The 14775-nt window shown below is 61.3% G+C and overlaps 3 protein-coding genes across 3 annotated transcripts; 2 read left to right on the top strand and 1 right to left on the bottom strand.

Moving 5' to 3' along the window:
* Positions 1-1966: 1966 nt before the first annotated feature.
* COLE_00616 (uncharacterized protein) lies at positions 1967-7705 on the top strand (the record flags this gene model as incomplete). The annotated part of the gene is made up of 2 exons (XM_018425980.2): positions 1967-2432; positions 2466-7705. 2 exons carry the CDS (start codon positions 1967-1969, stop codon positions 7703-7705), a joined length of 5706 nt encoding a protein of 1901 aa, XP_018279806.1.
* Positions 7706-7853: 148 nt separating this feature from the next.
* COLE_00615 (uncharacterized protein) lies at positions 7854-11219 on the bottom strand (the record flags this gene model as incomplete). Its single annotated transcript, XM_018420317.1, has 11 exons — positions 7854-7912; positions 8164-8279; positions 8314-8489; positions 8522-9127; positions 9159-9750; positions 9785-9921; positions 9970-10051; positions 10088-10346; positions 10407-10579; positions 10618-10880; positions 11016-11219. The coding sequence occupies 11 exons, from the start codon at positions 11217-11219 to the stop codon at positions 7854-7856; spliced, it is 2667 nt and encodes an 888-aa protein (XP_018279807.1).
* Positions 11220-12826: 1607 nt separating this feature from the next.
* COLE_00614 (uncharacterized protein) lies at positions 12827-14418 on the top strand (the record flags this gene model as incomplete). The annotated part of the gene is made up of 3 exons (XM_018425304.1): positions 12827-12859; positions 12974-13081; positions 13144-14418. 3 exons carry the CDS (start codon positions 12827-12829, stop codon positions 14416-14418), a joined length of 1416 nt encoding a protein of 471 aa, XP_018279808.1.
* Positions 14419-14775: the final 357 nt, after the last annotated feature.

Genomic DNA, 14775 nt, shown 5'->3' with positions numbered 1-14775 from the left:
TGAAGCGATGTTTTTACTCTCCCGGGATCCCGGGAGGCACGGGGTGGCCCTGTTCCGATGGAGTATGGAGTGGAGTGGTGTACAGCTCGACAGCAGAAAAGAGGCGGAGAGCAAGCAAGCGAGTGCGCCGCCTCGTTGATGGACTGGAGGAAGGAAGAAGAAGAGCACAGGCATCCCGGAAGATGCGGAGCGAATGGTGCAAGATCGACGTGTGACGCAAGGGGAGGAGGGGAGGGGGTGCCGAGGTTACATTCGCACAAACATCAGCTTGATGGCTGCATGGCATGCATGGCTGCATGGCTGCATGGCTGCATGGCTGCATGGCATGCATGGCTCGAGGATCGAGGACCAATCCGTAATGGACATTGTTTGTTTGGAAGCGAGCTGATCAGCCGCTCAGCTGCTCAACCAGACAGCGTTGATCGCCATGGTGGCCGACATCCGACGGGCACCGTACCACACTCACCCATACCAGAAGGCTGGCGGGAATAGAGTTGACGTCGTGCGTCAGATGAACATGCAACCAGTGCAGCTGGCGCCGGTGCCAGCGGAGGACACGCATACGCAGACCGCATTGTTATGCTTGCTGTTCCCGAGCTGACGTGCTGAAACTGTTGCGATGCGACCGCCGGTGGTGTCGTCATCCAGCCGGAGTGGGGTGGCGCATCAATTGAGCTAGCAAAAGCATGTTTGCATGTTTGGGCATGTGTGCGATCGGCCGCTCACGACGCCACACCCAACCCAAAGTCTGGAGCATGTCCGGCCGGGCTGTACTGTGGAATTGTTCTAGGCTATTGTAGTTTGATTAATTGCCCCGCCGAGTTGGCCCGTCGTACCAGCCCATGCCTGGGACAACTGAGACATGAGAGACAAATTGTGGTATGGCGCGGAACGGGCGACGCGTGAGAGGCACCCGCGCCCACTGGTGGGGTTAAAGAGCCGGGAGGGGGGGGGGGGCGCGACGCGCGACGCGAACCAGACGCGTTGATGACGAGATGGGTGAGATGCCGGAACTGTTGTGCCCCCGTTTCAGGTGCCGGCGACGGCCGAGTGGAGTGCCGGAACGCCGGGAGGGGATGGAGGGGACGATGGAGAAGACGGCGACGGTGAGGGGAAGGATGCATGAGGTGGACGGAGAGACAAGACGACATGAGGCAAAGGCGAGGCACGAGGCGGGGACCATGGACCCTGCGGAATAAGGGCAAGCATGAAACATCGAGCGCTGCGCGAAGGGCGGGAGGGCTGCCCTTGGCCTGTGGCCTGTGGCCGACATTGCAGCATGCCTGCAAGACTGGATGGGAACAGTTCCGAGTGCGAGGGGAGAGGAACAGGGGCGGATGTGTAGTGTTGCATGGTTGCCTGGCACCCGCGGTGAGTCGAGCTGCAGCAACATGTACAGTACAGTACAGTGCAGTGCAGCACAGAGCGCGCCAAGGTGTGCAAGGGGGTGCGCAGAGAGGAGTGGCAGTTCAGACGAGAGTTGTGAGATGGAGGAGGTCAGGGTTCCCCCGCCTGGCTGCCTGTTCGTCTCACCCTGAAATTCCAAGCCACCGCACACGGTAGTTGGGCAGAGGCAAGACACAACATTCTCCTCGTCGTCTCTATGGTCACTCTCACTCCCGCACCTTCCTTCCTCCCTCCCTCTTGCTCTTTCTCTTTCTCTTTCTCTTCTCATCTCTTCTACTCTACTCTACTCTACTCTACTCTACTCTCTCTCTCTCTCTCTCCCTACTCCTGTCGCTCTCTCGTTCACCGCTACGACTTATAACTCGCAAACAACCCCCCACCTTACCACCCTCTTTTGACGATACGCCCTCCGCCCATCTACCAAAGCCACAGCCAGCGCACGGCCACCGACAGATTCATCTGTCACACACCTTCCATTTAATCGCCTCCTGCCTATCGTGCATACGCGCCATCTAGCTTCAGCACCATCCACAACGACGCCCCCAACACAGGGCACAGCATGCTGGCCCAGTCCCCCGCCCCAAAGTACGCGCCTCACCCCGGCGAGCTCTCGGGCGAAACCTGGCCCATGTCCATGGCCGACATGACAGAGGAGCTCCTCCGCACTCGCAACCGCAATCGCCACAACTCGCTCATCCACTCAAGTGCGTACGACAACCGTGCAGAGGCCGCAGCAGGTGCCGCAGCCCTTGTCGGCGCGACACACACGGGTCCTTCCCCCTACGCAGCTCCAGCCGCCCCAGCCGCGCCATCGCCGTTATCCGGGTCTGCCCAGCCGCTCGAGCGCGCGCCTCCCGCGCCAGCAATGGCATCGCCACCCCTTGCCGTCTCCGCGCAGCTGCAGCAGAACGGGTCCGTCGCTGGGCCGCAGCGCCGTTCTCAGCTTCCACCGCTCCGCCTGCCCGTCAGTCCCTTCCTCGCCGACGACTATGTTCTGCCGAGCGTCGTCCTTACGCCCCCACCAGGTAAGTCACCTCATCCGACTCGGCTGATGCCAGACGACCTAGATGCACCCGTTACGCTATACCCGCGAGCTTCCCCCGACGGCGACTACCCTCAGCGCGGCATGTCCACCCCTATACTGAATGGCGCAGCGGTGCCGTCACCCCCCCGCTCAGCCTCCCTCCCAGCCATCTCCAACGAAGCGGTGCAGCAGCGGGGTCCACAGCCGCCGGCATCAGCCCAGGCTGGCCCGGCCTCTGTTATGGGCTTCCAAAAGCCTACACCTCCCTTCGGGCGCAAGCACCGTTCATCCGTTGCCGCTGTCGTCATGCCCAAGAAGGCCGAACAGGTCATAAACGAGATGGAGCGCAAGAGCGGCGCACGTTTCGACGCCGAGTGGAACGAGCTCGTGGAGGAGCTACCGTCCCCGTCCCAGTCCCAGGCGAATGACGCAAGGAACGCACCAGTGAACAACCAGCCCAAGACGGGCGCGCCTCTTCCATTCCCCTCCCGCCCAGCGCCGCCCCCGCCATCGCAACCATTCCCTCCCACTCAGCAGTCGCGATCACCACGGCAGCAACAGCGATCCGTTTCCGCTCCGGGTGAGCCCTTGCGACCGGAGACACCGAAGACTCCCAAGTCGAAAAAGGGCAAGCTGCCCAAGGAGCCGTCTACCCCCACAGAGGCATCGTCGAAGACGCCCAAGGCTCAGCGCCGCCGTTCCCTCTCTCTCTCAGCGCTCTTCTCGCGCAAGAAGAAGCCCAACTTTGACGATCTTCCGCCCATGCCAATGCCCCCGACGCCCAAAACGCCCCAGCGTACAGAAGCTCCCCAGCTTCCAGACATGCCAAAGTCGACCACTTCTGAGAAGCGCAAGACTCTTCTCAAGCGCGCCTCGTTCAAGGACCTGTTTGGCGGTAGCAACAGCGCCGAGCGCAAGGCTCTCCGCAAGACGCAGAGCAAGCCTGAGCTGCACACTGGCAACCGTCTCGTAACCGAGGACGCGCCCCCTGTGCCTGCCCTCCCCTCAACGGCGCCTGGTTTCACGGCTCCACGGGAGAACAAACAAGTGGTGCCTGATGCGCTCGCGGCTCTCACCGCCAACTCAAACACCGCCCCCAGCGAGCCCGCCGTTGAAATGGTGCCGGACCTCTTCGCTGCATTCAACTCCAGCCAGACCAGTTTGCAGCAGCGTGGCGTCAGCGCTCAGCTCAAGGGCATCAGCGCCCCGTCTAACCCGCGCCGCGCTGAGTCGCCGTTTGCCAACTTTGAGCACTCGACAGAGTTCGCTGCGAGTCAGCAGCGTCTACGTCAGGCCAATGGCAGCCAGGTCAGCCTTACTGCCCCTGCGACTGAGGCCAAGCGTGCCCCCTCACCTTTGGCACACTCGCCGCAGAAGCCGGCCGAGAAGGAGGAGGACCCCAAGGCTCACCGGCGTTCGCGCTCCCTCTCAAAGCGTCTGTCCCTTAGCGCCCTCTTCTCGAAGAAGAAGAAGGACACCGACCCGGTCCCCGACATGCCTACCCTGCCTTCATCGTACCAGCGTGCGGTCCCGGCTCAGCAGCCACCCGCTCGTCAGCAGGCTTCATCGCAGCCGGGCAGCATTCCCAAGTCAGCCTCGGCGCAGGAGCTGCCCGCTGTCCGTGCCTTCTCCCCAATGATGAACGGCACCGGCGAGAAAGCTCGCCCTGTCAGCGCTAAGCCGCCTCCTCGTACTCCAACGACAGCTCGCGTTCCCGTGCCTCGCATGGAGAACGGCGCCGAGGCCGTGAGCCCAGAGAAGCAGGTGCCAGCTCCTCCCTCCGAGCAGGAGGGCCCGTCCTCGACTGTTAAGAAGTACCCGGACCCGAACATCTCCAAGCAAGCGCCTATGCCTCCTGCCATCGCCGCTGCTGCCGCCAAGCTTCGTGGAGAGTCTGCTCCTATCATCTCTGCTCCCGCTCACGTCGACGGCCCCAAGACCGACGATAGCGCCACACTCCAAGCTCGCCGCGAGCAGTCTACCATTCCCTCCTCTTCGGCCGAGTACCTCCGCCAGCAGCAGGACGCGATCGCGTCGCACCAGCATGCCCAACAGGCGCTGGTGCAGCAGTTCCGCTCTGCCTCCGAGCCAATCAGCGCCGGCCCTCCCCGCTCGGCGTCGGAGCAGTCCTTCCAGCGCGCCGCCAACCCCTTCGCGGAACAGGCTCCGTCGGCTGAGGTTATTCAGCAGGCTGCGGCGCTCGTGCGCAAGCCTGCGCCAATGCAGGTTGTGCAGAGAGCCGAGGCCGAGTACCGCAAGGACAAGGAGCACGCTGAGAAGATTGAGAAGCTTGACGAGAAGCCGCTTCCAGCCTCTTGGACGACCTTTGACAGCGAGCCGAAACCGCATACCACTCAGCCGCTCAAGATTACCAAGAAGAGCAGCCTCAGCGCTGGCTCCAGGGACAAGGAGACTGCGCCCCTCCGCATCAACAAGGAGCAGCCGATCTCGCCGCCCCTCCCCGCTGCTATGGCTGGTGCTGCTGTCGCCGGCGCTGCAGTTGCTGTCGTCGTCACTCCCACTGACGCCTCCAAGCCTGGGTCTCCTGGCAAGCCATCGTCGCCCCAGTACAAGGAGAACCCTTCGTTCTCGTTCCCGCCCAAGCCCAAGGCTGGTGCGCCGACGCTGTTCCAGCCTGCGCCCAAGATCCGTCGCGTGTCGGTGCCGCCTCTCCAGCCCGAGTCGCTCAACTCGCCGCACTCAGCCATCCCCGTGCCTATCCAGGAGGCCGGCGGCCCGTTCTCTGACACGCCTGCCCAAGTGCAAAGCACTCTGGCTCCCAGCCCCGCCCTGGTGAATGCTACGCTCGACGCCGAGCCTACCGCCGCACCGATAATCAATATTATCACGGCTACTCCGGCGCACTCGCCCGCTCCGTCGCACGCGGGTGGCGAGTCTTGCGATTCCACAGCCCACCGCGACGTCGTGTCGCCCGTGCCAAGCGAGACCTCGCGCGCTGTCGTTACCACAGCTGTGCGCACGTCCATCGTCCAGACAACCCCTCCAGTCCTCACCTCAGCTGCCAACATGGCAATGTTCAACGACAACGACGAACGACCCCAGCCTGGCTCGCCCTCCGACTCAGAGTTCACTCTTCCGACCCTTGAGTCACACTCGCCCTTCGCGAGCGAGGAGGCGACTCCGACCGACGAGTCATTCAATCAGAGCACCACGCCCACCAAATCGTCCGGCATGCCTGCCGTTCTCGTTGCTGGTGCCTCTGCCTTGGCCGCCGCTGCCACTGCCGCTGTCTCTGCCGTCTCTGGCAAGTCCGAGTCCAAGGAGGCAGAGGTCCCCCCCGTCAAGGAGGCCCAGAAGACTGAGGAGCTCATGGACCCTGTTGAGCCAAAGACACCTGACTCTGTCGTAGAGACCGCATCCGTCGACCACGGCCTTGCATACCTCGACAGCAGCTCGGTTGACACTCACGAGTCTGTTCAGACGCCCGGCGTGCAGCCCAACGCAGGCTTCCTTTCACTGCGCCCTGTGACCGACGAGGATATCTCAGCCGCCAACGAAACTACTTCCGAGGAGGAGGTCGACACTCCCGTCGCCAAGGTTAAAGGAACTCCAGTCGCCGAGACTGAGGACGATGACAGTGCCACGCCCACCGCCATTGTCAGGAAGGTTCCAGTCAGTGAAGGGCCTGAGGCTGGTGCACCGGTCCACGAGGCGCCTGTGATCGAGCAGAACGAGCGCCCCGCCCAGTCAACGCACGCTTCCAAGGAGGAGCACCCTCGCAGCGAGTCGGTGCCGCCCATGCACAGCCCGACCCTCATGCCGGGCGGCCTCTCGATGTCGTCCCTGCCGACTCGTCTCAGCGTCTCTCCTGTGGCGGAGGGAGTGGCCGCGCGCCCCGCGCAGCGCTCATCGATCTTTGCTATGGCCGCATCGGCCGCATCTGCTGTCTCGTCTGCTGTCAGCTCGGCCTTCGCCGACGCGTCCGAGACGCTCGATGAGATCGACGAGAAGATCGAGAAGACTGTAAAGGCTGCACCCGCAATCGCCAACATTGTCCCCACCGCGACTCCCGGTAAGGCGGCTGCTGTCAACGCCACAGTCGTGCAAACCGGCCGCGAGTCGCGGCAGGGATCTGTATTTTCTGCCCGTCGCCGCGGTTCATCATCTGACGACGGCGCTTCGATCTACACCACCCCCATGACTGACATGGACGGTGACTATTTTGACTCGCCGAGCGCGTCGACCACGAGCTTTGAGACGGCCTCGTCCAACGCCACCCTCTCTCCCGAGACCCACACCTCGATGCTCCCCAGCTATTCGAACAGTGCGCGCCCGCCCAGCATCGCCCTGTTCGATGACTTGCCACAGCCACCCTTCGCCCGGCCCGCGGCCGAGCGTCGCGGCTCTATGCCAGCCGCTCTGGTCGCGAGTGCGGCACGCAAGCGCGGCGTCTCCTCGCCGATAATGGGCTCCTCGGAGCTGCCATCGGTGACGATGCCCTCTGCTCTCGGCATCGGCTCGCGCAGCGGGTCGCGCCAGGGCCAGCGCTCCGCAACTATGCCTATCTCTACTTCCGACATTGCGAACTTCACTCCACCGACCCTCCCCGCCGCCTCTGCCGACGGGCACTCGGAAGAGTCGAGCACTTTCCACCTCGACACGGAGACCATCACCGACTCGCCCACCGAGAACTTTGCCGCGCTTCCCGATTCTCCCACCTCTCCGCGTAGCCCGCGCAGCCGCATGCGCGACGCCAGCAGCATGTATGTCGTGCCGTTCAGCCCCGAGATGGAGGAGCTGCAGCACAACGAGGCGCGCACGCAGACCTCGTCGAACTACGTGCCCTCGTCCGGCGTGCGCGAGCACGTGCGCCGCGCCTCTGGCGGCATCCGCAACGCCCTCGCCGCAGCGGGGTTTGGCCGTAGCGACGAAGTGCGCACTGTTGTCTCGGGGCAGGCCCAGCCCATCGTCCCAGAGATGCGCAATAGCGTCGCGGTCGACTACTCCTCGCCTGGAGGAAGCAAGCGCGCGTCCGCCGCCCCCGTCGGGCTCGGCATGTGGACCGCCGACGAGATTGAGGAGCTCGGGCCTTTTCGTCGCATAGCTGAAGCCGACACGTCTATGGAGGAGAGTTGGTCATCGGGCAGCGACGACCACGAGTCTCCGCGCACACCCCGCACACCAGAGCTCGATGCCCTTGTCACCCCCTCCGTCCTCCCCGGCCCCGGCACACCATCGCCCGCCGACAAGGGCCCAAAGCGCACAGGCGCGCCGTTCCGCGCCTTGCACGTCGATATGGCCGCCGAGGCCTAGTTTCCCCCAAGGGATTTAATGTATCTTCCGGATCGCGGCCGGCGCGCCGCTTGTAGTCTTATCCTACGTACTATATACCCCTATAGCAAATGAACGGACACTGAAATCTTGCTGTTGCGATACATGCTTACATACAAAGGGCGGCTCTCTACGCATTCGGACAGTTGCTGGCCCAGTGGCCGGGTTCGTTACACTTGAAGCACGCGTCTGTGATTAGTGTGGCCGTAGATGTCGAAAAACCCACCAGATCCACCACCGCCTCCTCCGCCTCCGCGGCCTCCTCGCGCACTGCGACTCTGTCCACCACGACCTCTCGTACTCGTTGAGCCGCGCGAGCGGGACGCCCGCCCTGAAGCCTCCGTGCAGTCGCGCGCCCAATGTGGACCCCCACAGTTGAAACAGTCTATTGTCAGCTCCTCTCCTCAATGCCAATGTCTACCCACCTCCTGACCCTCCACTGGTTGGCCCGCCTCCTCCGCCTCCTCGTGGCGGCATTCTGCCAGCCGCGTCCTCGCCGTCATCGTCCGCCCATTCGAAAAACCCGCAACGCGCGTTGCGCGTATTAGGGCACCCCCTGTCATCAGCTTGAGACGGTCGTGTGACCTCACCTGTATGCGCGGCCTTCGTTTGGCCCGCTCCCTGTGACGCCCGTGGCAGCTTCGAGGCCGCAGTGGCACCGCGCAGTCCTACTACCGCGCGCTGCGGTGGCGGTAGAGCGCTGGCGTTGGGCTTGAGGTCGAGCTGGTGCAGAAACTGTCGCAGAGCCGCCATCATCTGCCCAAACCTGATTGTCAGAGATGCCTTCACGCGACTCACGAAGAAGTCGCACTGCTCGCCCCTAGGCTTGCTGCAGGCATAAAACTGCCGACCTGCGTTGGCGGTACTTGGTCCAGCGGTGCGCGAAACAGCCGGCAAGTCACAGGAGCAATCGGGAGGATGGTCGTCGTTTGCTTCTTTACGAGGTCGTTTGGCGGCAGGCCCATCGCCGTCCCCCGTCGATCGCGCGCCACGACCCCGGGTAGCCCCACCTCGAGCGCCTCGGGCCCGGGTGCTTCCGCGTCCACGGCCACCACCTGGTGTAGGCCCGCTATCGCTATCATCGTCGTCGTTGTCAGAGTCTTGCCGAGCACGCCGGCCACCTGCTGCTCCACCTCCCCCGTGCCCAGCTCCGCGAGCGGCGGCTCCGCGGGTGCCTGTTCCACGTGCACCGCCACGGGCGCCCCGCCGTCCCCCATGAGCGGCATCACGCAGAGCCCTCTGCGCTTCTCCCTCGCCGTTAAGGTATTCGGCAACAATGTTGACCACTGTATCGAAATCTCGCCTGGCCTTGACGTAAACTTCCTTGTACTCCTCAACGCTGGTTGATAACACTTCTGCTTTGGTCTGCTGGCCCTCGCAGATGAGCACGAGGCGATGCTCAGTCTGCTGTCAGCTTTGTTCTAAATCTGCTCACCTCTCGGCGCAAATGCGGTTTGCTGAGAGAGCGGTCAAACCCGATGGCGTTGTAACCTTCGACGAGACCGACGCCCAGCGTAGATGGGACCAGGAAGTTCTCCTTGCCTTCTTTCTTAGCGATGACATACTCGCGCTCAATGACCTTGGCAATGTGCTCAGCGATTGTGGCGTCCGTGCCGATTCCATTCCTATCCATGAGACCGACGAGATCAGCTTCCGTAAGAAGCTTGGGCTTGCTGGTCGAGCCCTCCAGCAGATTGCAGGAGTCTGGGATGAACTGTTCGTTGGGTTGGAAGTCCGGGAGCTTCTTGCCTGCCCACTTGTCGTAAGGATAGATTTCCAGGTAGTTGCGCTCAAGGATAATGAGACCTGATGTTGAGAAGTATTCCCCCGCGATCACAATCTCCACAGACGTCTCCTTCCCCTTCGCGTCAGACGAGCAGCTTGCAAGGAAGCGACGAGTGACGAACTCGTAGACTCGTCGCTCATCGGCGTCGACGTTGAGCGCAGCCGCTGTAGGATGGATGGGAGGGTGAGCTTTATCATTTTTCCGGCCATTGCGCGGCCGCTCGAAGTCACCATCGAGCAGCCTATCGGTCAGCAATTATCTGGCGGCCGGCATACTTCTGTGCGTACGCCGCCCACGCGGTATCGTGCGTCTGCTTCTGGATCAGTGACATGAAGTCAAACTGCCGGTCGTATTCGTCCGTCTCCGTACGTGGATAGCTGAGGAAGCCCTTCTGGTACAGTTTCTCGGCAAGCTGAAGTCAGCCTGTTGCGGGACATGGCGTAGGTTGGCCAGTTCTCACATCCAGCACTCGTTTGGGCGTCATGCCAAGCAGGCGAGACCCGGATTTCTGTAGCTCCACAGTTGTCAACGGATACGGCTTTCTTATTGTCAGTCAACTGTGACGCGAGTTGACTTACCGCTTGGTTGTAGGCTTCGTCTCCACCTTAATCACTGTCGCCATAGGCCGTTCCACCGTCTCCTTGGCAAGGTCGAGCGCAATGTCGAAGTCAAACAGATGGTTGCGTCGCCAAGCGAACTTGACCTCCACTGGTTCGTCCTCGTCCTCAAACTCGCGCATCGTCGTTACCTCGATGTACCAGAATGCCTCGGGGACAAAGGACTGCACCCGGTTGTACTGGTCGACCACAAAGCCAAGAGTCGGGAACTGACAAGGGCCTTGCGTGAGCACATCTCTTGACATTACAATGTTCCTCCCTCTCTTCCGGGCTGACTCACCGTAGCTGACCACCTTCTTCTCAAAGGACTCGGGGATTCGGGTTTGCAGCGTCATCGTCATCAGGCGAGTGAAGGCGGCACCGATCCTAAGATCGAGAACTTGTCGGACCGCAACAGCGTTGACCATGCGCATATCAAGGTCGTCGGCCTGACGGCATGCGTTATGAATCTGACTGAGAGTTAGATACCACAGCAAACTGATGAGTCTCACGCATCAATAATCGCGCTGAACCTCGCTCGCCTCACTCGCAATCGATTATTGACGGCGCGGCAGACCTCGACAACCTCGTGCCCGATATGTTCCCCCTCGCGATCGCAATCGGTCCAGATCATCAGTATGTCTGCGTTGCGAGCTTCCTTCTGAAGGTTGCGCTCAAGTTGTCTGAGGTCCGACGTTACCCTTGTCTCGACTGGGGCGTCAAACAAGGCGAACGGGTCGCACGATGACCACCGGCGAAAATCATCGCCGAAGTCCTGTGGGTCAGCCGTCGCAAAAGATGAGGGTGTGCAGAACGTCAAGGAAACGATGATCTGATGTGTGGCACCTTCCCCATCACGATCACGCGCCACCCTCGTCAACAGCAGCATCCTGTCACTCAGCACACTCACAGTTTCGGTGAGATGTCCAAGCACACTCGTGACGGTGAACTGACAGTCACGGTTGTCTCCTAAAGGTGGAGGAAGACGGTACGGGAAGTCAAAGTTGCGGCAGTACTTGTGCATTCCAGCTCGGTTGTCGAAGTGACCGCGTGAGAGGATGCGGGCAAGCTCCTTGGCGATGCTGGGCTTCTCCGCAACGCAAAGAACCCGCATCTCCGGCGGAGGTCAAGAAGGGAGCGAGATAGCGACGCAGACGTGATGGGTGGCGTGGAAGGTGAGGTAACGTGTGGACAGGAGTGTGCGGTTGACGCGATCTACGCGACCCTTCAGTGATCTACCTCCACCTCGGTGTTGATGCGATATTTTGCTTCCGCGCCATTGTGGATAGATTGGATGAGCGAGCCAGCAGGATCGTAGTCTTTCAAGCAACTGAGCGCCAACTGCTTGTGCGAACAAGCCAGTTGCTTGATGGTCGGCTACAGGTTTCAACCAAACAGTAGAAACTTTGGGCTCGTATGAATAAATGATACGCAGTGAACCTTGCTGAGAGAAGTTGAGGATATGGGAGCTAGGACACACTGCACTTGCTATGTCTGGCATCTCTTAAGCTCGCCATAACTTTCGTCGTCAAGCTCGTCAACATGTAAACAATCCAATATGTGGGGCATGTTTCCAACAGATAAAGCCCAGTTCCAACACCAGCGGTACTGGCGACTCGGCCCCGCTTTGTGTTACCACGGCGCCGGATGCACCGCGTATAGCCGTATCTCAGCAGAATGCATGGCGCAGACAAGCCGAAGAGCTCGGCTGAGCATTGGTGGGGGACACGGATGGCGTGTTGGCCTTGGAAAATACATTGGGCTCCTTGGAAACTGGCCGTTTCCAAAATGCAGCAATGTTGGACATCCCGCTCAGGCATCATGGGTGGCTGGGTGACCCGGGGTGGCGGGGCCTCGGCGTCATTTCCAACAAGTTGCCGGGATCTCCCTCCACCTTGTTCGCTGGTGGGCAGCGGCAGTGGTTCACGCGCCCGCTCACCTGCTCTTGGTTCCTCATCAGGTCACCCGATATAAGTCACAACAGCTCTTCTTGCATCGCTCGACGATTCTCACACCCCCACACGCATTCGCTGCTTCCCCTCACGCCATTGCTTGCTGCCCGACGCAACTGCTTCAACCGCACCGTCGCTTCTCTCGACCGTCTATCTGCATCTTCGCCTCTACCTGACACCTGTGAGTGAGTCCCGACCGGTCGGTGCATTCGTGGGAGCTGCAAGTTGGCAGCCAGGCCACAGTGGGAGGGGAGGCATGGCTGCGAGCGGAGGTGGGCACTTGTGCGGTCATGAGGTGGAGGGTAGAACACGGGAATGAGGAACGTGGTTGGCCGAGTCGTACAGACGGCACGGACGGCAAAGACCCATATGCCATAATCAACCTCGTTCATCTTCAGCCCATTGCGGCTGCGGGAGACGAGCGGCGAAGAGCTCAGCGGAGTCGGCGGGGCTTGCGAGGTCGGAGTACAAAGTTGCACCAGACACGAGCAATTGCAACTGCGAACAAGCTGCTAACGCGCCACAGGAACGCCCAATCGTCACCGGACGGAAGCAAATTTCCAACTCTGTTTCGGTCTTGCCCCGCCTGAACCCGTGCTGGCCCTTGCGTAGCGCCATCGATTTGATTCGGGATCTCCCCTGCCACTCGATTTTTCTCCCCCCGTTTACAATCCTCTAAATGCCCGCCCTCCGCTCCCTCACCAACCCCCTCCGCACTTCTCTTCTCTCTTCCACATCCACCACTAGCGCACTCCGCCCCTTCGTCAGGATGTCGTCTTCTATCCCCATCCCCAATGACTTCGTGAGTATAACCGCCCCGACCGAGGCTTGGTAGTCCTGGCGGTGGCTCACAAACGTGGCCTGGCCCGGACGTCACCACCGAAGTCTGAGAATCACAGAGACTAACCCTGCGCAGAACAAGATGCTCTACGAGGACATCTCGGTCTACGACCCCGAGGTCAACGAGCTCATCGAGAAGGAGACCTGGCGCCAGTTCTCCGGTCTTGAGCTCATCGCTTCCGAGGTAAGTCTCCCTTTGGATCCTGGCGTTTGCATGCCACGTCGCCGACCACGGCTAACCGCTAGAACCTGACGTCGCTTGCCGTCATGCAGGCCAACGGCTCCATCCTCACCAACAAGTACTCGGAGGGTCTCCCCGGTGCCCGCTACTACGGCGGCAACGAGTACATTGACGTCCTCGAGAATCTCACCCGCGAGCGTGCCCTCAAGGCCTTCAACCTCGACCCCAAGGTCTGGGGTGTCAACGTCCAGCCTTACTCGGGCTCGACCGCCAACTTCGCCGCCTTCACTGCCCTGATCCAGCCCCAGGACCGTATCATGGGTCTCGGTCTCCCCGACGGTGGCCACCTTACCCACGGCTACTACACCGCCAAGAAGAAGATCACTGCTTCGTCGATCTACTTCCAGTCCTTCCCTTACCGTGTCGACCCCAAGACTGGCCTCATCGACTACGAGCAGCTCGAGACCAACGCCAACCTCTTCAAGCCCCGTCTCGTTGTCTGCGGTGGCTCGGCCTACCCCCGTGACTGGGAGTACGAGCGTCTCCGCAAGATCGCCGACACCCAGGGCGCCTACCTGATGTCCGACATGGCCCACATCTCGGGTCTCGTCGCCGCCGCTGAGCAGAACTCGCCCTTTGAGTTCTGCGACGTCGTCACCACCACCACCCACAAGACCCTCCGTGGCCCCCGTGCCGGTCTCATCTTCTTCCGCAAGGACAAGGACGACCTCGAGAACCGCGTCAACGCCGCTGTCTTCCCCGCCTGCCAGGGTGGCCCCCACAACAACACCATTGCCGGTATCTGCGTTGCCCTCAAGCAGGCTGCTGAGCCCGCCTTCAAGGACTACGCCAAGCAGGTCCGTGCCAACGCCGCCGCCATGGCCAACGTGCTCTTCAAGCACGGCTACCGCCTCCAGACCGACGGCACTGCCAACCACCTCATCCTCTGGGACCTCCGCCCCATTGGCCTCACCGGCTCTAAGATCGAGAAGATCTGCGACGCCGTCCACATCACCCTTAACAAGAACGCCGTCGCTGGTGACACCTCGGCTCTTGTCCCCGGTGGTGTCCGTATCGGCTCGTCTGCCCTCACCTCGCGTTCCATGGTTGAGAAGGACGTCGAGCAGGTCGCCGAGTTCCTCCACCGTGTTGTCCAGATCTCCCTTCAGGCCCAGAAGGAGGCCGGCTCCAAGAAGCTGAAGGACTTCGTTGACGCCTTCGAGGGCAACGGCGAGTCTGCCAAGCTCGTCAAGGAGCTCAAGGAGGACGTGAAGAAGTTCTCCACTGGGTTCCCTCTGCCCGGTGTCATCGACAGCTCGTCGATCAAGCAGTTCGACTAAACGAACGTGTAAAATCGTCTGGAGACAGTCCTTGGATGTCGCGAGGCTTGGGTTCAACAGATAGCAATTTGTATTAGAGTATCATTCACCTGATGCAGGGGTAGCATAGCACAAGTTGGTGTGGCTTACGAGCTTACGAGAGCCTGCCAGTGTGAGTTCGAGTGTGCTGTGGAGGGTGCTTCAGCTCTGAGGACTGGGTCTGCAGGTGGACCGAAATTCTCTGTCCCAAGCGTGCACACGCCACGCCAATCAGTTCGCAATGGGCGCAGTGGGCGTGCGTTGATCGCGTTGGCGGAGTCATACGATGCCGACGTGGGCGTGAAAGCATGCCGATGCTCGCCCGCTCTCGGACTGAGC

Source organism: Cutaneotrichosporon oleaginosum (genome assembly GCF_008065305.1).
Source record: "Cutaneotrichosporon oleaginosum strain ATCC 20508 chromosome Unknown ATCC20508_contig01, whole genome shotgun sequence".
Taxonomy (NCBI): domain Eukaryota; kingdom Fungi; phylum Basidiomycota; class Tremellomycetes; order Trichosporonales; family Trichosporonaceae; genus Cutaneotrichosporon; species Cutaneotrichosporon oleaginosum.
Note: the sequence above shows the minus strand (reverse complement) of the source record. Positions and strands in the feature narration are given on the sequence as shown.